Genomic DNA, 25,454 nt, shown 5'->3' on the forward strand with positions numbered 1-25,454 from the left:
GGAGGCAAGGATTCTGGGGCTTCGTCTGACATACTTTGGACATGTTGTAAGGAGAGACAGGTCTTTAGAGAGGGACATCATTCTGGAGAGGGTAGAGGGGCAATACGAGGGGAAGACCCTCTATGAGGTGGATTGATTCAGTGAGTGGGGTAATCGGGATGGGTGTGTCAGAGGCCATGCGATTGGCACAGGATAGAGCAGGGTTTAGGGCTGTTGTACATAGGGTCTCTATGAGTCGCAAATGACTCGACGGCACATAGCAAGCAAGCAAGCAACACCAAATTTATAGAGAAAGCGTAACAATACAGAAAACCTCCTATAAACTTCTCGACCCAAATTCACTAGTATTTCACATTGTGCCACATCTGCATTTTCATATATCTATATTTCCCTCATAAACTATTGGGTCGGTATTGGGTAGGTGGTACATCTTATGTCTCTTACTAGTTTAAAGTATATAAATGAAAAAAATATTTATTTTCTCTTAAATGACCACATTAAATGTGCCCTCTTAAACCTCTTAAAAAGTTTAAATTTAAAGTCTATCTATTCTTGTAGCTAATAAAGCAGCCCGCTGCCATGGAATCGATTCTGACTCGTGATCTTCCATCACTTCCTGAGGAAGTATACATGGTCATGGGAGGAGACTGTCCATCTTGCTCCTTTGGAATGGCCTCTGGGTGATGCTGACTTGTGAGTTACCGACTCAGCACACAACACACTGTTATGTGTAGAGCCCACCAGGGCTCTGTTTCCATATAAATACATTTGCTTGAAGTTGCATCAGTTGTCCCAACAATGTTTTCTAATGATTTTTGGGAGTGAGGGTGGGCAGGATCCCATTCAGACTCACACATTGCACTTAGTTGTCATTTCTCTTTAATTCTTTTTCATCTGAAACTGTTTCCCAAGCTTTCTTTGTCTTTCATGATTTTCACGGTTTCATGAATACAAATCCTCAATTTAAGTTTGTCTGATGTTTCCTCAAGATTTCCTTTCAAATTAGGCATTTTGGATTGGAATACCCCAAAGGAACATTACCTCAGTCACAACATTAAAATGCTAAGGAATCTACTGTAAAAGGCTTACTTTCCATAAGTAGTTTGAACACGGATTTTGCTCCTGAGATCCTGGTAGAAATATTATCATACTTGAACTTACTACTATTGCTACTCATTGGGTTGCGTTGGAACTGACTCCTAGCTGACCTTCCAGTGGGTTTTCAAAGGCCGTTACTCATGGGGGAGGAGATCGCTCATCTTTCTCCTGCGGAGCAGCTGGTGCGTTGGAACTGCTTGTCTTTGAGCTGACAACACAAATTTTCACTCACTAGGCCAGCAGAGCTCCCATAAGCTTATTAGTGTACCTTCAAGTGAGAACATACTTGTAGCTGATAGATTTGAACTTCCTGTCTTTGGGTTGGCAGTACAACTCCTTAACTATATATATTTGCCACATTTGCATTTTTGGAGGACTTTTAAGAAATTTCAAATGAGGCAAGCCCTGATGGCCTAGTGGCAAGACGCTGCACTGCAATCCCAGAGATGAGCGGTTTGAATCCACCAGATGCTCTGCTGGAGGAGGGCAATTTCCTCCTGTATCATATCCTCCGATTTGATGGTAGAGACACACACAAAAATAATAAAAATAAAATTTTAAAAAAAGAAAAGAAATTTCAAAAGAAATGGTTTCACTGTCAAGATTTTCCCCAATTATCTATTATGGGGAAAATAATCATATGGGTCCTTCTTATTCTGAAAAGCAGAAAGTCAGAATCTTGAACCACCCTGAGAGCTGAGCTCTTTTTAGATTTGAAGGGGGGAAAAATTAACAATTCTTGTCATGTTCACCTAACTATATCAAGTGTAAACCTAATGGCAAGATTTGTTTTTATTTTTCGCATCATGCAGTCTTGCTCTGAACTAATTAGAAAGCTTCATCTTCCTAATGTATTTGTACCTATCTACTGTTAGGTCATGTGCTGTCAAGTCAAAACCAACTCATAGCTGACCCTTCGGTGGGTATTAAGAGACAATCAATCACACAAGAGGATATTGCCCATCTTTCTCACATGAAGCAGTTGATGAGTTCAAACATTGTACCTTTGCAATGGCAGTGCGGTTCTTATCGATTTCATAGAACATTTGAAATAACAGAGTGAAACCTGCACGGGTCTTCCTCAGTGTTTTGGTAGGGAACCATAAGAATTTTTGCTTTCTCTTATTTTAAGTCCACCACAGTGACTGGAGCATGATGAGGCCTGCAAGTCATATATATAGTTCTCCAGATCCAAATTGGTAATTCCCAACTAATTATTCTCTTGTCCCTTAGTGGAACCTTATTGTTCCCCATAAGACTTTTTTTTTCCTCATGGGCTATATTCTGGAGAAGTTTCTGGTTTATAGATAAATTATACAGTAAGTACAGCTTTCTCTCTTCCCATCATTAATAGTCATTTTTTGTGTACTTTTTCATGGTTTTCATTTCTACCGTGGTGTGTCTGCTACTGAGCTCATCTAATAATAGACATTATTAGGTGAAAGCTTCACTTGATAGGGGCAAGCGCTTTTTCCAAAGGGAATTTGGATTTCCATTCATTCATTGCTGCACTTCTCTACCCGCCCAGAACTTACTGCTTTTTGGAACTGCTTCTAGAGATGGTATTGCACAAGCTCCGAGAAGTTAGAACTGACATGTGGGATCCGTTTTCCTGGGATTGACAGTAATGAGACTTCTGTTTTCCCAAAGAACATGCTCTTTCATGCTGGACCTGCTGACCAGTTCTCTTTTTTTTCGCCTTCTAGAAATGACCCTTCTCTCCTCCCAGTCTTCATCACTGGCCCCTTCTGTGTCTGTGTCCAATGAAAACCCAGAGCAGAGGATGCTGGAGAAGAGAACCAAGGTGATAGATGAACTTCTTCAGACGGAAAAAGACTACATCCGGGACCTGGAGATGTGTATCGAGCGCATCATGGTGCCCTTGCAGCAGGCGCAGGTGGGGACTGGGAGAAGGTTGGCCAGCTTCCCTTTCGGAGGTGACCCTTAAAGTATTAGAGCATTAAGTGTTCACCTCAGAGTTAATTGGATTTTATATAAAGGCTGTCACTCCTGCCTCCCCTTTAATTTGGGGGTCTGAGTATCTATATATCATCAACTTAAGCCTGCAGCAAACTCTCACTAGTTACGTCCCTCATTAACTTACAGACTTCCTGCAATAACTCTTGGGACTCTTCCCTATTTCTGTGCTTACTAAAAACTCATGAGCAGTTTCAGTGCATCTGAATTGTGCTTTACTGGGACGATCATCTAATAATGTAATGAAGTCAGGGAATAATGGATCATCAATGGTATTGCTACCTCCTTGTAAATTAATTCACTTACTCAGCAAACTCTTACCATGTGCAAGTTCTAGGTACTTTGTAGATGCTGGAGATTGTAAGGCAAGGCTGACAGCATCCTGGAGTAGTCTGTTTTTATGACTTTTTACTTGACTACCTGGGGCGTGAGTATATCTTCTAGGACCAGTCACTTCCAGGTGCTGTAGGAAGTGGGCAGTGATTTCTAAAATCTAATGATTTTGGGTGCTGGATGAGAGTTTGTGTCCCAACATAATATTATTTGCATTTCTTTTCCACAAAAATTTTATTGTAATTTGAGTGGAAGTTTACAAAGGTTTTGGTTCTTTTTATCAGTCACTCCTGTATGTCCTGCTTTATAACATTGATTAGCACATTCAACAGTGTGTGATTGGCCATTCATTTCACCTTCTCTTTCTCTTCACCTTTATTAGAGAGTATTCACTAGCTATTAAGTAATTTTCTACTCCAAATCTCACCATCATTTTAGACCAGATGATTGTTTCTGCAGTTAGTTTATTAAAGTGAGGGAAATGGGAGTGGAAAAGAGTTGAATAAAATACAAAGGCTAACTCTTCAGATGATGTTAGATGTTTATTCTGGAGGCTCTGTGAGCGAGTGAGTGGAGACGATGACTGAGCGGTTTTGAATGGAATCCTTGTTGAGATTACGGTGCGAGTGATTATGGTGAGAATTTCATCTTCATACATTTTTGTCTTTTGCTTCCCTTCCTCAGGTCCCAAACATTGACTTTGAGGGTCTTTTTGGAAATATGCAGGTGGTGATTAAGGTCTCAAAGCAATTGCTGGCTGCTCTGGAAAACAGCGACTCTGTAGGTATGAATACCTGCTGTTTCAAAAGCAACTTGTTTTCTTTTTTTTTTTTCTATAATTATATTTTATTAATTTTCATAAACATTTACAGAGATTTTGGGCTTCCACTCATTCATTGTTGCACTATTCTCTCTACCCTCCTCCCAGTTTGTTCTTGTCCAAATGCCACAGTGCTTGTCAAAGCCAGTTCTGATTAATCTTCTTTGTCAGTGTGTCCTTTGCCATTCCCTATCACTCCTCCCTGAGAGAGACTTCACCCTGAGTCATAAGGAAAAGGGGATGGCGTATTCTCTTAGCTACTTCCTGCTGAAAAGGGACGCTGTGGGTTTCAGGGTGAAGATCTTCTCTCACTACTCTAAAGGGCCCCTTTGGCAGTAGGAAACACATAGACTATTATGGAGATTGATTTTGGAATTCAGATGCACTCTTATTGATTGTGCTTGGCTGTACATGTACATATCCTTCAAGATGTATCATGGGGGTGTTGCAACCTAGAAGTCTTTTTTTTTTTTTATAAACTTTATTCAGGGGAAGGAGGTCTTTCCTGATATTATTTTCATAGGCTAAGAAAATGAAGTTTTAATTGCTCAGTTCAGAGGTTAGTGGCTTTTTTATCTACAGCTTGCTTTGAAGTGATAAGGGGCATTAGCAGTGGATGTTTTAGATGGCCTCTAGTTGGGGGTTTTTCAGACTGACAGTTGCAGTTGGAGATCATCAGTATATTGGTCCATGCTCACAAAATAAAATAGAAAATACTAGAATGCACTATAAGAAATCAGTGTAATTATTGTGATTTTTTTTAAGATAAAACTTTTATTCTAATTCTGTGTTTCTTGATAAGAGATAGAATGAAATGTCATGGTTTAAAGTGTATTTGTATGAATCATTGTCAAAATATTTTTTAAAGCATCTAGTTCTGTGTGAATTAAGCAAACTTGTATTGGTTATATATTGCTATGTAGCAAATAACCCCAAGCTCCATAGCTTAGAACAATAAGCATCTCTCAGCATAGTTTCTAAGAGCCAGGGGACTGGGAGTGGCTGCAGATTCCAAGGGCCAGGGACTGGGAGTGGCCAGGTAGGCTACTTCTGGCCCAGCAGCTCCTGAGGTTGCAGGCAAGATGTTGGCCCAGGCTCTAGTCATCCTGGGAAGATCACTCATGTGAACGCTGCAGGTCCCTGTTCCTTGCCATGGCAGCTTTGCCAGACATTGTCCTCGTCTGGCTTTTTTCCAGAGTTAAGTGCTCTAAGAAAGTGCTAAATGAAATAATGATGTCAGGAAGCTCAGCAAAAGAGCTGCAGTGTTTTTTGTTTTCCCCCCAATTTAACAAAACAAATAGAAAAGGTTTACTAAGGTACTAAAGTAGGGGCATAGCTAGTCAAAGATAGGCTGTGCAAAAGAGTTAAAGGAGGAAAGGGTCAGGACTCCCAGAAAGACAAGGATGAAACCAAACCTTACAGCATGCTGTCAGCAGAAAAGGAGAGAGAGGCAGCCAGTGAGTGAACAAGAGCTGCCGTGCCTTTAATAATCTAATCCTAGAACTAACATATCAACACTTCTGCCATATTTTATTGGTCACACAGGCCACTGCGGTACATCTGGGATGGAGCTGCATCCTATCATTCCGTTTTACATTGGAACTACCACAGTGCCATCCACCCCATTGATTACTGGGCAACATCCAGCAGAAGGAAACTTGTGGGCCTTTTTTAGAGTGAGCAGACCTTTCTGGGCGCTCCTCCAGCAAACTCTTTATTTGTCATGGATCAGAACTGATGACTTACTTGTAAGCCACAAAAAGATGGATAGAAAGGGGAGTTAGATCACGATGTTGGCTTAGCCTGGACCATACTCACCTGGGAGACAGGTAAGCGTAAGGACTGAGTCAGGGTTCTGCCTTCTCAAGGAAGAGGGATAGTAAGAGATAGGGTGAGAAGGTTGATGCTTCTTGAGTGCTTACTATACACAAAGCCCTCTTAGTTGTTCCCTACAGCAGTGCGCTGAGATTTCAGTTCACTCATTGCCTTCATGTTGGAGCCCTCTCATAGCTGACCCTCCACTGGGTTTGCCAAGCTATAAATGGCCCAGGAGGATATTGCCCGTCTTCTCCTGAGGAACAGTTGATGCTAGGGAAGCATAACCTTTGGGTTAGCAGCCAACTCCCTATGAGATTTAGGTTCTATTAATCTATTACTCTTATTTTTCTTTTTTTTTATTTTATTTTATTATTTTTGTGTGAGTGTGCCGTCAAATCAGATCTGACTGGTACAGGAGGAGATTGTCCCTCCTTCCCCAGCAGAGCATCTGGTGGATTCGAACCGTGCACCCCTGGGATTGTAGTTGCAGCTCCTTACCACTAGGCCACCAGAGCTTCCCTTAATCTTATTTTTCAGTTAAGGAAATTGAAACTCAGCGAAAGTAATTTGCACAAGGACACAAGATTACTAAATGATAGGTCTAGCCTTCAAACTCATGACTACTGCTCAAGCGTGTCCCGTTACCCACTGCAAAGAATATGTGTAAGCACTTTTCTAGGTGCTTTGTGGACAGGTAGAGACCAAAGCCTGTAGTCCTTGTACTTGATATAACTGGGGAGGTTTGAGAAAGAGAAGCAGTCTGTCAGGTAAGGTGAGCCCTGGGCGAGATCGCTGCACTGGGTGACTTCAGTGTTGGTCATTCAGAAAACGAGAGTGCTTTAAGTGGATAATTATAGATAAAGGTATTAAATATTATCATAAGGGAAACCCTGAGAAGTCAGAGAAAAAACCAAATAAAGGTTTTTGTTTGGTAGCTGGCTCTGAGAGGAATGGGAATCCCAGAACATTTAATTGTGCTAATGAGAAATCTATACTTGGACTAAGAGGCAGTCGTCAGAACAGAGCAGGGCAACACTGCATGGTTCAAAATTGGGAAGGGTGTACGCCAGGGATGTGTCCTATCTCCATACCTTTTCAACCTGTATGCAGAGCAGATTATCCGAGAGGCTGGGCTCTATGAGGAGAAGCGTGGCGTTAGAATTGGTGGAAGATCTATCAACAATCTGCGTTATGCGGATGACACAACCCTGTTTGCTGAAACTGAGGAGGACCTCATGCACTTATTGCAGAGGGTCAAGGACTGCAGCCTTCAGTATGGACTGAGGCTCAATGTCAAGAAGACAAAGATTCTCACCACTGGACCAATCAGTAGCATCAGGATGGATGGCCAAGAGATCGAGATTGTTCACAGCTTCAGTTTGCTCGGCTCCACGGTCAACACTCTTGGCACCAGTAGCCAGGAAATCAAAAAACGTATTGCGATGGGAAAGTCTGCTGTTAGGGACCTCTCTAAAATACTCAAGAGCAACGGTGTTTCTCTGGAGACTAAGGTCTGCCTGATACAGGCCATGGTGTTTGCAATCACTTGTTATGCATCAGAGAGTTGGACAATGACTAGGGAGGATAGAAGGAGAATTGATGCCTTTGAGCTGTGGTGCTGGAGAAGAGTATTGAATGTACCATGGACTGCCAAGAAAACAAAGATTCATCCTAGAGAGGGTTAAACCAGGCTACTCCTTGGAGGCAAGGATTCTGGGGCTTCGTCTGACATACTTTGGACATGTTGTAAGGAGAGACAGGTCCTTGGAGAGGGACATCATGCTTGCTAGGGTAGAGGGACAGCGCAGGAGGGGAAGACCCTCTATGAGGTGGATTGATTCAGTGACTGGGGTAATTGGGATGGATATGTCAGAGGCCGTGCGATTGGCACAGGATAGAGCAGGGTTTAGGGCTGTTGTACATAGGGTCGCTATGAGTCGCAAACGACTTGACGGCACATAACAACAACAACATTTGAGTTTGGGGTTTTTGAGCCATTGGCAACAATCAGCTTGACATGGATTTTATAAGCTTCCCTAGGAGACTTTCTAATTTAATTTTGTTTAATATATTTTTAACTTCTTTTTAATATCTATTTACATGGTATGAAGTTAGAAAGGCACAACAGAATTTTTTATTTTTTATTTGTGTTGGTTTCTCTGTGTGGATTTTTTTACAACAAATATTTAATGACAAGCTCTTCCCCATTTCCTAGCCACTCCATTCTTCATAGCCAGTCCTACTAGTTTGTGTGTTTTTATTTAATTGCAAGGTTTTTTTGTTTGTTTTTTAAATACTGGTTTACTGCTACTAATTTCCTGTGTCTCTTTCCGAGATAACTTGTTATACCAGCAATTGCATATGACTTTTCTCTATCCTAATTCTCCATCCCCATTTTTAAAATCACAAGTGGTAGCTCTGCACTTAGCCTTTTTTCTTTCAACAATAGATCTCATATCATCATCATTGGAGAATGATTGCAGGAGCAAGGACAGGTGGATGGTGGGGAGGAAGGAGGTGTTTGAGGCTCGTATGAGTTGGAAAAGGAAAAGACTGAGATAAAAGTGAAGCACCAGGAGACTGAAAATATAATAATATGGACTATGGGAATGGTTTTTAAATTCTTTTAAACGTACCCCACAGAAGTTAAGCATTTTATATGACAACATTTTGTACATTTGCGTGTGTAAGATCATATATATATCTGAAATAAGGTGCTGGAGTACTTTATGATATTTTCTATATCATTCATTTCATCAAAAACTGTGCTGTCGTGTCCTACTAAATAGACCTAATGACCCATTTATGGCTGTGACTCAGAGTTTGAAATACACAATTAATTGTAAAACTACAATTAAGATATAGCTCTGCTAGCTTGAGATCGATAAAGAATAGTCAGGGAGGTTGAAGAACAGTGTGAGTTGGGTTCTAAGAATGCTTGCAGGGGCTGCCAACAACCTTTTATGAGAGCCACTGCCCTCTAACTGATTCTGTCATTTGTTGTTGTATTGAGTGTCCTCAAGTCACATCAACTCACCTGACCCTCCAGCGAATTTTCAAAGGCAGTAAATCACACAGGAGGAGATTGCCCATCTTTCTCCTGTAGAGCAGCTGGTGGATTTGAAACACGTGCTTTTGGGTTGGCAGTGCAGTTCCTTACCACTAAACCAGCAGAGCTCCCTCCCTGTGTGGAGTACTGCCTCTGAAAACTCACTGGAAGATCAGCTATGGATTGAGTCCAATTCGATGATATACAATAGCAGCAACAACACAATCTTAATAAAAACAGAGTGTCATGTTTGTCTCCTGTGGAGCGGCAGATGGGTTCAAACCACCAACAATTCAGTTAGCAGTTGGATGCTCTAGTCACTGAGCCACCGGGGCTCTTGGGAATCGCCTGGGAAGGTGAAAAGAACAGGGAAGTGCTATTAGTTTCTTAGGCCACTTATAAAAATTGTGGTGGGTATTAGATCATTTGTTTTATCTTCTTATTCAGTGATTTCACAAAATGAAAAAACACAAGTGTTGTTACATCACAAATTTGGATTTTAAATATTTTCTGTGTATATATGTATCTGTCAATTGATACACCATTTGTAATCCTCTGTATTTCAGTTATGCAGGGACCAGGTCTCCCACACTTCTCTAAATTCCATTTGAAAAATACATAGGTGGCATGGTCTTTAGGATTTTGCCTTAAACAAAAGTTTAAGCTATCCCTTGACAATTTCCTAGATGTAGCTGGAGATCATTTTCTTGTGATGGAATTTAATTGATAGTGAAGTTGGGCTTTTTGTTTGCTTGGTTGTGTTTTTTTTTTTATAGTGAAGTTTTAATATCTTTTTTTTATGTTCAGCATACTTGGTTTAGTGTTCTTAGACTAAAGAAGTCAAAGAAGAGAAAGCTATGAAAAACACTCTGTGTGTTTCTGTTTCTCAGGCGCTGTGTTCCTTGATCACCGGGATGAGCTTGAGGGAACATACAAGGTTTACTGCCAGAATCACGATGAAGCCATTTCGCTGCTGGATATCTACGAGAAGGATGAGAAGTTCCAGAAGCACCTTCAGGACTCCTTGGCGGATCTGAAGTAGGAACTTTGACCCCTTCACACTCTTTACGACTCTGATTGCACCTTGAAAAGTCACCTCAGTCCAGACTCTGTGACATGAGTCTATAGATCTGTATTTTATAAGTTAGTGATATCCCTTCATACATCCTGTTCTGTAGCTTGCTTTTTGCCATAATAGATCATGGAAATCTTAAGTGTCAAGTTAGTGATTTTTTTAGATATAAAGCACCAGAAAGAGAGTATATTTCCTTTTGTCTTAAGTAGACTGATGACAAGGATATAATAATATATGTCAAAGTAGTTCACAGTGGGAGGAGCCCTGTCTAATGCCACAGTGGTTAAAATGCTCTCCTGCCATCTGGAGGGTTAGCCTTTCAAACCAGTTAACTGCTCCCTGAGACAAAGATATTCCAGTCTGCCCCCTTGAAGTTTATAGCCTCAGGAACCTTATGGAGCAATTCTACTCTGTCCTCACAGAGTTGGTGTGAGACTTAATAGCAGTGGGTTTGGGTTTGGATTTTTAAGATCTAAGTGAAATTAAGTTCTTGCTCCCTTTTCGTAGTAGGTTAGATATATCACAAAACAAAAAAACATCCAGTCACCAGAGTCTACTACTCTGACTCTATGGTTGTCTGAATAGAACAAGTGTATTGAATAGAATAGAATAGAATTGAATAGAATAAGTGTATTGCCAGGGTTTTCTGAGGACCCTCTGAGTGAGAACAGTCTTGTAGTTAGCAACTAAGTGCATTGGCCGTTTATACACGGGTGCCCATAATTCCCCTTTTCGCCCATATAATTTTTCTCTACCAAAAAAAAAATTGTGAGAAGAATGTGAAAATGATCACCAGCAGCACCTCTAATCAGTTGTCTCTTTCTTTTCATGTTCACTGCCCTATAGGAACCTCTACAGTGAATGGTAAGTTTCTTTGCTACTTGATGGGTAAGTTCATGTCATGAATGAACTTTTTCTTATCCTTACAATAATTTTATTTCCTTTGCTTATAGGCAGAAATTTCCCTATATCACCCAGCCTCATGACTCCAGAAAGTCTAAATTTCCTAAATTCTGGTTTACATTTTCTCCTTTTTGATCAAGAGTTTTTATAGACTCTTTGATCAAAATGTTTGGTAATGGTAGCTGAGCCCCATCCAGTTCTAGCCTCTTGAAAGTGAAACTGCCTTGCTGTATTTACCACCAAATGATGCTTTATGTGTTTCCTTGTTTGGTTTGTTTTGTTTTTATTTTTATTATTTTTGTGTGTATGTACCATCAAATCAGATCTGACTGGTACGGGAGGAGATTGCCCCTCCTTCTCCAGCAGAGCATCTGGTGGATTCAAACCATGCGCCTCTGTGATTGCAGTGCAGCTTCTTGCCTCTAGAGCTCCCTAAAGGTGTTTCCTTGTTTAATACTAATTTTCTTTTATTCCAGAATAGGAAATTTTTAGTTACTACTAAATCCCCAGCACCTAAAAAAAAAAAAAAGTACCTTGTATTTATTGCTGGTAGGTCTCATTATTGGAAGTAGGAGTGACATCCACTTCCTAAACAACATGCCTCCAGAAACCCTATGAACTTTGAGAAACATCAATAGTTATAGAGAGGCTTCAGGCCTTTTCGCTCATAGGGTCGCTATGAATCGTGCTTGACTCAAAGGCAATCAGCAGCAACACAAAGTCTGCTCCAACTCACAGGCACCTTCTGTGTAACAGACTTCAATTGTGTCTAATCCTGCACCATCTTCACAGTCTCTGCTGTGCTTAACCCTTCTTTTTGCCAACACTGTGTCTGTTCATCTTGTTGAGTCTTCTCTTTGACTGACCCTCTACTTTTTCCAGCTTGATGTCCTTCTCCAGGAACTGTCCCATTCCAAAAACATGTCCACAGTGTGTGAGACAAAAATCTCCGCATCCTTGCCTCTAAGGAGCACGCTGGCTGCACTTCTTCCAAGATAAAGTTGATAGTTCTTTTGCAGTTCATGATCTGTTCCGTATTCTTTACCAACACCAAAATTCAGAGGCATCAGTTCTGCTTCAGCCTTCAACGTTCAGCTTGCACATGCACATAAAGCATTTGAAAATGCTATGGCTTGAGGTCATGTGTAACTTCGGCACTCTTGAGTGCTTCGTGGAGCGTCTTGTCAGTAAATTGGCCCGATGCAATACGTCGATTAATTTCTTGACTGCTGCTTCCACGGATGCTGAGTGGTGTTTGTGTTATTAGTCACTCAGTAAATATTTGATGAATGAACAAAAGTAGAATGTATGGTGAAAATAATTTTTTGGAATAACAGATTCTGCCATTAGGAACTGTATTAATGACAATTGGCTAAAGTCTCTTTGTATTTCTTTTTTCTTTTATTATAGGGGTTGCACAAATTATATTAACCTAGGCTCCTTCCTGATCAAACCAGTGCAAAGAATAATGCGTTATCCGCTGCTGCTAATGGAGTTGCTGAATGCCACCCCAGAATCCCACCCGGACAAAATGCCTTTGACCAGTGCAGTCATTGCAGTGAAGGAAATCAATGTTAACATCAATGAGTATAAACGTCGGAAAGACCTGGGTAAGAAAGCGTAATTGACGGGAGCTCTGGTGGCCTAGTGGCAAGAAGCTGCAACTATAATCCCAGAGGTGCACGGTTCAAATCCACCAGATGCTCTGCTGGGGAAGGAGGGGCAATCTCCTCCTGTACCAGTCAGATCTTATTTGTCAGTACACACATACAAAAATAATAAAATGAAAAAAAAAAAAAGAAAGAAAGCATAATTGCTAAGAGGGAGGTAGGCCCTTAACAACACTTTTCATAGACTTAATTCTCCACTATGAGACTATAATGAAGAAACAATAGGAAAATATGGGGGAGTGTCATGAGCATGTGGGAGTAGAAACAATAATAATTAAAAAGCACAATTATAGAATATTGGAATAAAGGCATCTGATTTTCTAAGACATATGAGTCAAGATTGAAAGATCAATCAAAAGAGTTCTGTCAAATACGAACTCATTTAAGCCTTTTTCTTTTTTAAATTTTTTATTACTAATTTTAATGAAAATTTACAGAGACTTTAGATTTCCATTCATTCATTGTTGCACTTTCATTTAAGCCTTTTCCAACTCATTTAGCGCAGTCTTTCCCTCCCAATCTATCTTTAGGCTTTTCTTATTTTTCCTCTGCATTTCTAATTGATTGTCTAACTGCCTTCTCTAAAGTTAGAACTTTTGTCTTTAAAGTGTTTAATAATTTATTTTTAGGGGAGCTCTGGTGGCCTAGTGGCAAGAAGCTGCAACTACAATCCCAGAGGTGCACGGTTCGAATCCACCAGATGCTCTGCCGGGGAAGGAGGGACAATCTCCTCCTGTACCAGTCAGATCTGATTTGATGGTACACGCACACAAAAATAATAAATTAAAAAAAAAAAATAATAATTTATTTTTGTTGTTGTTGAGCATATGCACAGTTAAAACGTTCACCTATCTGGTTTCTCCACGTACAGTTGAATGACATTGAGTCCATTCTTTGAGTTTTGCAGCCATTCTTGCCCTTCTTTTCTCAGTTGTTTCTTTTCCATGAATATCAACTCAGTGTCCCTTAAAGTTCCTAGCTAAAAATCCTCCCAATTGCTCTTATCAATTTGATTTCATATTGATTATTCTTTAAAGAGGATACTGCACAAGGCAGGTATTTTTTAACTGGTTAAGCTATTGTTTGGTCTTAAGAAGACTTAATTTTTTGGTTTTAAGATATTATCCAGGGATAATCTCTTTGATTTGAGGTTTAAAGATATCTCAGGGCAATAGTCTCAGGGATCTGTCTGTCCAGCCTCCATGGCTCCAGGAAGTCTGGATTCCATGGGAATTTGAATGTCTTTTCTCTATTTTTCCTCCCACCTTCTTAGTCAGGATTCTATAAAATCTAATCAAATATTTCATCATTGCCGCCAGGCATTATCCATTTCTATTCATGGAGTCGCTTAGTTTCATGTTCCATTTTCTTCTATTCCTTATTCTTGTTGTTTGTTGTTGTTGTGTACCATTAAGTCAGAACCGACCCATAGCTGACCCTCTGGAGGATTTTCAGATTCAGTTAATCACACAGGAGAAAATTGCCCATTCTTCTTCCACAAAGCAGCTGGTGGATTTGAACCATGTGTCTTCGGGATTGCAGCCCAGCAGAGCTCCCATTTATTCTTACTTAGATTTTTTTGTCTTCTTTGAGAAAACTTCAACTTAACTATCTCTCTGGACCCCATCATTCCTGATGACAGCCAATAACTTTTCTCTTCGGACACCGTAGTCAGCTGCCAAACCACTCATCCTCTATCAAATAAACTAGTCTCTTCATTTCTCTTTTATAAAATTTCTTGTTAAAGTCTTAATTGAATACCCAAGGAGTACAGGCTGCTGACTGTGCTAAACTGATTTATTGTTCATATTTCTAAAGGATCTAAGATGTAGTGTAACATCCTTGCTTGTCTTTCCACTATTTTCCACACTTTTCTCTGTAGTCGTTTTCTGTGTTGTCTGCTTCAACCATGTCACCTTCATTAGGTGTGGCTGTTAAAGCTCTTTGGCTGGCTGATCCTTTTTCTTGGTTTTTATCTCCTGATAGAAGGTAGTCTTCATCGTAAAAAAGTGCCCGTTTTCACCTTATCGCTTGCTACCTTTCTGCTTTTCTCTCTAGACTTTCTACCAATCGTGTCTAATGTGTTAGTTTATAAAGTAAAAGCATTTCACTAGATGACAAGATTGCACATGCATCTCTATGTAAGAGACTTTTTAAGATGGTCTCACAAGGCAAGCATTGCTGTCTGCATTTTGTTGAATAGGAAAAATAGGGTTCCAAAAGGAAAGTGACTTGTCCAAGGTCATACATTAAGTAATTGACAGATGCAGTTTCTGAACTTACATAGCCTCTGACTCTAGTCTTTCTTTCTTTCCTTTACACCCCACCCACCTTACCTCCTTGCTCTGAACCCTTCTCCAAGATGGCCACACAGTCTCTGCTTTTCTCTTTTTTTTCTTTTTTTTTACGTGTGTACCGTCAAATCGGATCTGACTGGTACAGGAGGCGATTGTTCCTCCTTCTTCAGCAGAGCATCTGGTGGATTTGAACCATGCACCTCTGGGATTGCAGTGCAGTTTCCTACCACTAGGCCACCAGAGCTCGCCCAGTCTCTGCTTTTCGTTAGCTGTTCTGTTTAGAAACGATTGTTTCTATGGCTGTTTTGGCTCTACTCCTCACTTAGGACCTCATTGCAGTGAAGAACTCACTCGAGTTTGGGTTGTACAATCTCATGTTGTAATTCAGTGTTGTATCCATGCTCAGGAATATGCTTTCTTGACTCACTCCCTAGTCCTCAAGTACCGTAAGGGTGATGAAGACAGCCTCATGGAGAAAATTTCCAAACTGAACATCCACTCCATCATCAAGAAGTCCAACCGAGTTAGCAGCCACCTGAAGCACCTCACTGGCTTTGCTCCTCAGGTGAGATCTCTGTACCTGAAGGTTTGCATGCCTTTAACAGCTGTCCAGGGCTCCCAGGGCAGCCTGCTTTGTGGTGTAAATTGGCACGCTTTCCTCCTTTGGAGCTTTCTGGCTGTTGGATCCAGGACTCCACAGCTACTATGAATGTGAATCCACCCACTCAACTGTCCATTCCTCCACCGGTGAGCTGTTCACTGTATCCGAAGGCAAATTAGCAGACCATACCCATCAATATAGAGTCATTCCTACACTACTAGACACTCAAGAAGTTTGTAATCTGTTTAGGGAGTCAGAATTTAAATTGTAGACATGTTAAGAGACCATCTAGTTAGAACCATATTAACACAAATAAGGAAATTTAACTTCTAAGAGATTGAGTGAGTTGAAAAGCAGTTTAATTATAGTGCTAGTACAGTAGACCCGGTGTCTCTAGGCTTCATTTTGTTATATCATGGGTATGTATGTAATAGAGTTAGTAGAAAATACAGGCTAGGAAAAAATCAGTTTGAGGGTTTTCCCCCCCAAATGTTATAATACTTAAAGCCAAGAGCTCAGTGAAATGCTTCATACTGGCATGAGATTTCAGCTAAGCCTTAAATGAAGAGGGCAGGCTGGGTACAGTGAGAGGGAAAGGCATAGCAGACGAAGGCAACAAGTGGGTGTCGGCACTGAGGCCAGCAGTGCGGTATGGACCAGGAGGGAAGCAAGAGCCCCTCACCAGAGCAAAGGCTTTATATCAGGAATGGTAGACAATGCGGTTTAATCATAAGGGTGGCCTGCATGCATTTTGGTGGTCTTTCAAAGCCACATCATAGTGTTTCATTTCTGTGTGATTTGAGCAATCATAGAAGGTTTAAAGTTTGAACAAACGATGCTTTTAACAAAGATTATTTTGCTGGCAAATGATTGAGAGAGAATCGAAGCTTGCTAGTAACACTTGCTTATTTTGAACAGATAAAAGATGAAGTATTTGAAGAAACAGAAAAGAATTTCCGGATGCAGGAGAGAATGATCAAATCTTTTATCCGGGACTTGTCTCTCTACCTCCAGCACATCCGGGTGAGTAGAAGACATCACTCTGGTTAGAATCATATCTAGTATGATTCTGTTCATCAAAAAAAATAATTAAAAATCAATTGCCTTTAAGTCGATGGGCATTATCGCAGCCCTTTAGATGCCGTAATAGAATTGTACACCAGGGTTTTCAGTGACTTATTTTTAGGGAAATAGATCACCTGACCTTTTTCCTAAGACACCTCTGGGTGAGCTTGAACTGCCAACCTTTCCTTTAGCAGATAACTGTTAATAATTCATACCACCAGGGACTCCATTAAATGACATGTTCTGCCTAATAATAAAACTAGACAAACAAAAATGTAAACTGGAAAACATTGGCAATTAGGAGGGGAAGAAAGGCACAGGTACTCAGAATTTCTTCAGATCTCTGCACATTAATAGCAGAACGCCAGTGTGATAGTCTCTCGCTGTCCAAGTAATAACTATCCAGATTACGCCTGAGTTTCTAGGAAGAAAAACGTGATTTACTGGGAAATCAGTCATTGAAAACCCATTTGTGTGTTGACATGCTTGTGTCTTGGATGTTACTATGTGCCATCAAGTTGCCTGTGACTCATAGCGACCCTATGTACAACAGTTCTGAAGCCTGCCCTGTCCTGAGCCAGTCTCACTAACACACTTACCCCAGTAACTCCAGTTACTATGTAAATCCTTCTCATCTGGGGTCTTCCTGTCCTGCGCTGTCCCTCCACCCTTCCAAGTATGATGTCCTTCTCCAAGGACTGGTCCTTTCTGGCCATGTGCCCAAAGTTATATGAGACAGAGCTTCAAACTCCTAACCTCTAAGGAGAAACTTGGTTTCACCCTTTCCAACACAGATGTGTTTACTCTCTTGGTGGACCACAGTATGTTCAGTACTCTTCTCCACAACACAAAGGTATCAGTTCTTCTGTCATCCTTAGTCATTGTCCAGCTCTCTGATGGACAGCAAGTAATTGCAAAGACCGTGACCTGTATCACTCAGCACTTGAGTCTCTAGACTGACATCGTGGCTCCTCAGTACTCTGGCGAGGTCCCTGACAGCAGATTTTCCCAGTGCAGTTCATCTTTTGATGTCTTGACTGCTGGTACCAAAAGTTTTGATTATGGAGTTGAGCAACCTGAAATAGTTAACAACCTCAATCTCTTCTCCATCTCTCATGGTGCTGCCAATTGGCCCAGGGTGTTCGTGTTTACATGTAGGTCTAAACATCATTTTGAAAAATTAAAATAACTGAGATTTTAAGGTACTTGTATTTTTTTAGCTTGTAGTTGTTAGGTGTCATTGAAGCAGCTCTAGCCCCGTGGCCGGCCCCGTGCCGTCCTCACAATCTGCTGTGCTGAAGCTCATTGTTGCAGCCGCTGTGTTAGTCCATCTCGTTGAGGGTCTTCCTCTTCCTCTTTCTCTCTGCTTTATCCGGCACGATGTCTTTCTCCAGGAACTGGCCCTTCCTGATCACGTGCCTGAAGGAGGTGAGAGAGAGACTCACCATTTTCATGTCTGAGGATAAGGAATGTCTGGCTGCACTGCTTCCAAAACCAGGATTATTCAGAATTTTATTTACTTTTGAGATGGATATATAATATATAACATAAGATGTTGTTGTTGTTGTTATGTGCCGTTGAGTCACTTGCGACTCATAGTGACCCCATGCACAACAGCCCTAAACTCCGCTCTGTCCTGTGCCAATCGCACTGTCTCTGACACTCCCATCCCGATTATCCCAGTCACTGAATCAATCCACCTCATAGAGGGCCTTCCTCTCCTGCGCCGTCCCTCCACCCTCCCAAGCATGATACCCCTCTCCAAGGACCGGTCCCTCCTCACAACATGTCCAAAGTATGTTAGACAGAGCCTCAGAATCTTTGCCTCCAAGGAGCCACCCAATTTAACCCTTTCCAGGACAAACCTGTTTGTTTTCCTAGCAGTCCATGGTATTCTCAATACTCTTCTCCAGCACCACAGCTCAAAGGCATCAATTCTCCTTCTATCCTCCCTGGTCATTGTCCAACTCTCTGATGCATAACAAGTGATGGCGAAGACCATAGCCTGTATCAGACGCACCTTAGTCTCCAGAGAGACACCATTGCTCTTCAGCACTTTGGAGAGGTCCCTAACAGCAGACTTTCCCATGGCAATATAGATATAATATATGCTAAATGTGGTTTGTACTGCTTTTAGAGTTTTTTGGGGGGCTTTATCAACATCCATAAACTTAAAGCAGACAGAAGTCCCAATATTACGCCAAGCAGACGTGGAAAATCTGGTTACAATTTAAAAACTGTCAGGATTAATCAGGAGTTGGCTATGCGTTCTTCTCTTATTTATATATTCATTCATTCAGCAAAGGCTAACTGAGTCTGTAGATAAAGCAGATAAATATTTCCCTTCATAGAACTTGAACATGAGTAACGATGGCTGGAGTGTTCTCTCGGCTCTTACTCGTGCTTGTTCCCACCTGCTGCAGGAATCGGCGTGTGTGAAGGTGGTGGCCGCCATGAGCATGTGGGACGTGTGTATGGAGAAAGGAAACAAAGAACTGGAGCAGTTCGAGAAGGTGCATCGTTACATCAGTGATCAGCTCTTCACGAGTTTTGTAAGAGACACTTTGTCCTTCCTCCTCCTCACAATTTGGGCTGACTTCTGAGAGTTTTGTGAATATCCAAAGCAAATGCCCACTGCTGTGTTGATTCCAGTTCATAGCAGCCCAAAAGGCAGAGTAGAGACACAGCTCGGAGTGTCCAAGGCCATAATCTTTATGGAAACAGACTGACACATCTTTCTCCCAAAGAGCAGGTGGTGGGTTGAAACAGCCAGCCTTTTGGTTAGCAGCCAGGCACTTGACACCTGCACCACCAAGCTCCTCTTTTAACATCCAGTTCATGACTGCTTTCGCCACAGATGTATGTCATGAGTCCTAGCTGTCCTCTGCTTATATTAATATACTCCAACTCTCAAACACACTGCTTCAAGTCAGCTCCAGCTCATAGAGACCCCTGCATCAGCTTTTCTGCGGCTGTAAATCATAATGAGGAGAGATCGCCCATCTTTCTCCTCCTGAACTGCCAGTGGATTTGAACCACCGGAGACCCCCGGCCTTTGGGTTAACAGCACAGTGCATGGTGGACTGTGCCACCAGAGCTCCCTACATCCATAAACATTTTCTATTAAAACATGGTTTTCAATTTGTTGAAGAGCTAGGAAAGACATGATGATTGCTTAAAAGTATTTATAGTTGTAATAACTTAAAAAGCAATGTTTCAGAATAGCTATCAAGAATAAGGCTATCAAAGATACCTTTGAAATTAAAGTACCTAAGCCAGATTGTTTGCGAAATCCTAAATAAAGGTGTATAGGATTGTTGTTGTTGGGTGCTGTCACATCCATTCTGACTGAAGTAGCCCCGTAGGGTAGGATAGCACTGCCACATAGAGTTTTCTAGCTGTGATCTGTATGTGAGCAGATTAACAGGCATTTTTACACACACACACACACACACACCTCTGGAGCTCCTGGGGGTGATCAAACCACCCACCTTTTGGTGACTGCTTATGCATTGTGCCACCGGTGCTCCATAGGAGACATCGTCACATTATTTAATCCCAAGTGGAAAGAAATAGGTGAGGTTTGATAGTTTTTCCCAGCCTCCTGGATGCCTTGAAGCTTAAGAAAATGGGATGCAACACATGAACCAGCAGTAGCATCTTAGTAAAAATCATTTACCAAAAATGCCCATTTATTATGTTCTTTGAGTGTTCAGTATCCTACCCATGGTATTTGTCCCTTTTGCAAGAGTTAAAGACCCAACTCCTTTAAATGGTGAAAACCAGTAATAACAAACAGTTGTCATTAGAAGAGGTATTATGGGCATGTGAAAGTTAGACGACCTCTGACTTACATTGGCAGCTAAGTCATAAGTTAAATTTAGGCTTTATAGACACATACATATAACAAATGACAAAAGACAGGCTGTGACATCTGCTCTGGAATGCACACATTATTGGAACGTGCATAGTTTACCGTTTGTTGTCAACTGAGGAGTGCTGGTGGGATTAGCATATTGTGCAGACTGTGTGAGAATAGTTGGAGAGCTGTAAATTAAGAAGCTTTGTGGATTATGTGAGTACAGTCTTCTGTGTTGGACAGTAAGCACTGTTGTAGATCTGTGTGAGTTTAGCTTGGATGTTGAGGGCACAGGAGAGGGTCCAGGACATAGCAGAGTCCATTTTAAGAGCATTTTGGAAATTGCACTATTCGTAACCTGTTAGCAGACTTTTACTGCTGATGGGTTCCATTCCAGTGCCACAGAAATTCCCCAGATAATACAAGATTGGCCAGGCTTTTGTCAATCTAGCTTTATATTTGGGGAACAAGTCAGTAGCATTAGCTTTTAGGATTTTTTGAAGTGTGTATTATCATTGATAGCCATTTGTGGTTTTGATCTTTTTAAATGTCTAGAACCTGGCCTTCTAGAAACCATCTCTCTTACTCAGTGTAGTTGTGAATCGTTTTCATTGCTCAAGAAAAAACTCTGTGATCAAAAAAAAAGCTCCACTATGATCATAAGGAAACATTCAAAGTCTCGTGTATTTTGGAGAATAGCATAACAACTATGAGGTGCTGATGGAATCCAGATAAGCCGTCTGCCTTTCTCTTCCCTACAGAAAGAGAGGACCGAGCGCCTTGTCATCTCTCCCTTAAATCAGTTACTGAGCATGTTTACAGGGCCGCACAAGCTGGTGCAGAAGCGCTTTGACAAGCTCCTGGACTTCTATAACTGCACTGAACGGGCTGAGAAGCTGAAGGACAAGAAGACTCTGGAAGAGCTGCAGTCAGCTCGCAACAACTACGAGGCCCTGAATGCCCAGTTGCTGGACGAGCTGCCCAAGTTCCACCAGTACGCCCAGGGCCTCTTCACCAACTGCGTCCATGGCTACGCCGAGGCCCACAGCGACTTCGTGCACCAGGCCCTGGAGCAGTTACAGCCTCTGCTTTCTGTGAGTTCCTCCCTCTGAGAAAGGGGACATTCTGGCCTTTGTAATGGGAATGCACAGTAATTAGAACTAAGGATCCACCCCTTGAGGTGATCCCAGCTCTGTGCAACCCTGTGCGGCGGCCGAGTAGAACTGGATTGCATTCCAGAGGCTATTCAGGGGGTGATAGTTCAGAAGTGGGTCCCCAAATATGTCTTTCAAGTACTTCAGCAACTTTTAAATTAACAGCTGAGCATTTAATTTTTGTGTTACCCAGGGACCTTTACAAACTAAGAGGCATGGATGAAATCCATCCAGTATTGGAATTGTTGATCCCTAGATGGTGGCATAAACCCTGTAGTGTTTAAATGCCTTTCTTTCCATCTTGAGAAGTTCCCAGAAGAGCTGGCCAGCTTCCCTGCTGGCAAAGCCACAGAGCACTTTGTCTCGATCAGGCTGCAGCTCAGGCCTGAGTGTTGATGCCTTACACGTAGTGAACTGTCGCCCAGCTTCAGCTTCCAGTCAGTTTTGATGAAGCTTCGCCAGTGCCAGGATCTCATTGCAGTTTTTTTCTTTCCTCTGTCTCGCCTTTTCCCATGGGCTCTAGTTACTTAAAGTCGCCGGCAGAGAGGGAAACCTGATTGCTGTCTTCCATGAAGAGCACAGCAGGGTCCTGCAGCATCTGCAGGTGTTCACCTTCTTCCCAGAGACTCTCCCAGCCACCAAGAGGCCATTCGAGAGGAAAACCATGGACCGCCAGTCTGTCCGAAAGCCACTTCTGGGCCTGGTGAGTATAGAAGTCCCAGAGAAGGGCAGTGTGACCTAATGGCTAAGAGTAGGAGCCCTGGAGCGAGCCTGCCCGGGTTCACATTCCAGTACTAACACTTAAGTATGTCCTGTGTCCTTGAGCAGGTCACTTTTCTATGTTCCAGTTTCCAATTGATTTATTACAACAAACAGACGCTGCCCTGAATGTGCTCACTAAATTGTGCCAGGAAATCTGGAGGACAGCCAGCTGGCCAACTGACTGGAAGAGATCGATATTTATTCCTGTTCCAAAGAAAGGTGACCCAATAGAGTGTGGAAATTATCAAACAATATCATTGATATCACATACAGGCAAGATTCTGCTGAAAATTAATCCAAAGACGTTTGGAACAATATGTCAACAGAGAACTGCCAAATGTGCAGGCTGGATTTAAGAAGAGGTCGTGGTACTAGGGATATTATAGCTAATATTAGAAGGATCTTGGCAGAAAGCAGAGAATACCAGAAGAATGTCTATCTGTGCTTCATTGACTATTCAAAGGCTTTTGACTCTGTGTGGATCACAACAAGCTATGACTGACTCTGAGAAGAATGGGAATCCCAGAACATTTGATTGTGCTAATGCAAAACATATGCTTGGACCAAGAGGCAGTCATCAGAACAGAGCAAGGAGACACTGGATGGTTCAAAATCAAGAAGGGGGCTCGTCAGGATGTATTTTGTCTCCATACCTTTTCAATCTGTATGCAGAACAGATCATCCGAGACGCTGGGCTGTATGAGAAGAATTTAGCATCAGGATTGGTGGAAGAATCATCAACAACCTGCGTTATGCGGATGACATAACCCTGCTTGCTGAAACTGAGGAGGACCTGAAGCGCTTGCTGCAGCAAGTCAAAGACTGCAGTCTTCAATATGGATTGAAGCTCAACATCAAGAAGACAAAGATTCTCACCACTGGGCCAATTGGCAGTATCAGTATGGATGGTGAAGAGAGTGAGATAGTTAACAGTTTTAGTTTACTTGGTTCCACAGTCAAAACTCTTGGTAACAGCAGCCAGGAAATCAGGAGACAAATTGTATTGGGAAAGTCAGCTGTGAGGGACCTCTCAAGAGTACTGAAGAGCAATAACATCAGGCTGGAGACTAAGGTGTGCCTGATCCAGACTAATAGTCTTTGCACTTACATGCTATGCATTGGAGAGTTTGGACAGTGAATAAGGATGATAGAAAGAGAATTGATGCCTTTGAGCTGTGGTGCTGGAGAAAAGTGTTGAATATTCCATGGACTGCTCGGAGAACAAACAGGTTTGTCCTGGAGAGAGTGAAGCTGGAATGTTTCTTGGAGTCAAGGATTCTGAAGCTTTGTCTGACATACTTTGGGCACGTTGCAAGGAGGAACTGGTCCTTGGAGAGGGACATCATGTTTGGCAGAGTGGAGGGACAGTGAAGGAGAAGAAGACCCTCAATGAGATGGATCGATTCTGTGATTGGAGTGGTGGGAATGAGTGTTTTTGAGATGGCGAGGTTGGCACAGGACAAAACGGCGTTTAGGGCTCTTGTACATAGGGTTGCTATGAGTCACAAGCGACTTGATGTCACATAATAACAACAACAACAATTGATTGATGGGAAAAGTTAAGAGATGGGGAAAGACTCTGTTGTTTAAAATATAAGAAGACCTAGTGACATGACTTTGGTATTTTTATTCTTTAGGTGGTACTTCCATTACTTTTTTTGTTACAGCCTAACAGATGGCAAACTCAATGTATGTTAAATGCCTTTAATAACTGTGGGAGCATTGTCTAAACCTACTGCCAGTTGAGTTGATCCCATTGAATTTCCAAAGCTCTAAATCTTTACGGAAGGGGACTGCCCATCAGAACCACTGGTGGATTTGAACCCCCAGTCTTGTTGTTAGCAGCCTGACACATTAACACACTGGGCACACCACCAGGACATTTGAACTGACTATTACAGAAATAACTAATGGAGGTAGTGACTGATTGATTGTCATTGCCCTCATTGTCGACTCCTTCCTTGTGTGCTGGGATTAAGTATGGCTGCTGGGAGAATGACCAAAGGGGTGGTTTGTTGACAGTATCTCACATTGCCTTCCAGCCAAGTTACATGCTGCAGTCAGAAGAACTCCGGGCTTCCCTTCTGGCTCGGTATCCTCCTGAAAAACTATTCCAAGCAGAGCGCAACTTCAACGCTGCTCAAGACCTGGATGTCTCGCTTTTGGAAGGTGACCTTGTAGGTGTGATTAAAAAGAAAGACCCTATGGGCAGTCAGAACCGCTGGCTGATTGACAATGGAGGTAAGTGTTTTAGACGTCCTGTTACTCTTAACTCCATATCAAGAAGTGGTCTGAGCTATTCCTGAATTCTGCGTGGGCTGTGGAAAAATGCGAGCATCTTTGATGAGAGGAGAAAATTACCTGGTTTTGGGTTTGGTTTTGTTTTAACAAATTCCAGAGGACATTCCATTACTTATCTTGTAAAATCTTGCCATTTTTTTTTAAACTCTCCCAGGCAATAGATGCTGCCTAATGGGATCCTGTTCTCTCACAGCTTGTTCAGAGTAAACAGCAAATTAAACTGTCTTTCTCCAATTTCTAGAATATTGTCTTGTGTGTGAATTTGAAACCTCTAAGTTTCTAAAGTGGAATTTTGTTTTTCTGACTTTTTTCCTCTGTGGTTAGTTAGGGATTTACTTTGAACACAATTTACAGCTTGAATTCACACCTTTTCATTTTACCCCATGAGAAGTGATAGATTTAAGAGGCTAGTACATAATCCATAATCCTTTTCCCACAAACCTCTGAGGAAATCCAGAGAGCTCTGAAAAACTGTTTTGTTTTTAAGAACTTGTGTTACTGCAATCCCAGAGGTGCCCGGTTCGAATCCACCAGATGCTCTGCCGAGGAAGGAAGGACAATCTCCTCCTGTACCAGTCAGATCTGATTTGACGGTTACACGCACACACACAAATAATAAAATAAAATAAAAATTTAAAAAAAAAAGAACTTGTGTTAGAACCCAACTTGATC

At 41.7% G+C, this 25,454-nt stretch overlaps 1 protein-coding gene across 1 annotated transcript in view; it reads left to right on the forward strand.

The window, feature by feature from the left end:
- DNMBP (dynamin binding protein) overlaps positions 1–25,454 on the forward strand; it is an 86,707-nt gene that overhangs the window by 58,623 nt on the left and 2,630 nt on the right. Inside the window, exons 4-14 of the mRNA XM_006880035.1 lie at positions 2,805–2,995; positions 4,093–4,192; positions 9,986–10,133; positions 11,017–11,034; positions 12,484–12,683; positions 15,475–15,605; positions 16,560–16,664; positions 19,130–19,258; positions 21,327–21,659; positions 22,243–22,422; positions 24,524–24,722. Coding sequence (XP_006880097.1) covers positions 2,805–2,995; positions 4,093–4,192; positions 9,986–10,133; positions 11,017–11,034; positions 12,484–12,683; positions 15,475–15,605; positions 16,560–16,664; positions 19,130–19,258; positions 21,327–21,659; positions 22,243–22,422; positions 24,524–24,722 — 1,734 coding nt within the window. The remainder of the gene's footprint in view (positions 1–2,804; positions 2,996–4,092; positions 4,193–9,985; positions 10,134–11,016; positions 11,035–12,483; positions 12,684–15,474; positions 15,606–16,559; positions 16,665–19,129; positions 19,259–21,326; positions 21,660–22,242; positions 22,423–24,523; positions 24,723–25,454) is intronic.

Source organism: Elephantulus edwardii, unplaced genomic scaffold, assembly GCF_000299155.1.
Source record: "Elephantulus edwardii isolate Elephantulus edwardi_28Jun2011 unplaced genomic scaffold, EleEdw1.0 scaffold00006, whole genome shotgun sequence".
Lineage (NCBI taxonomy): Eukaryota > Metazoa > Chordata > Mammalia > Macroscelidea > Macroscelididae > Elephantulus > Elephantulus edwardii.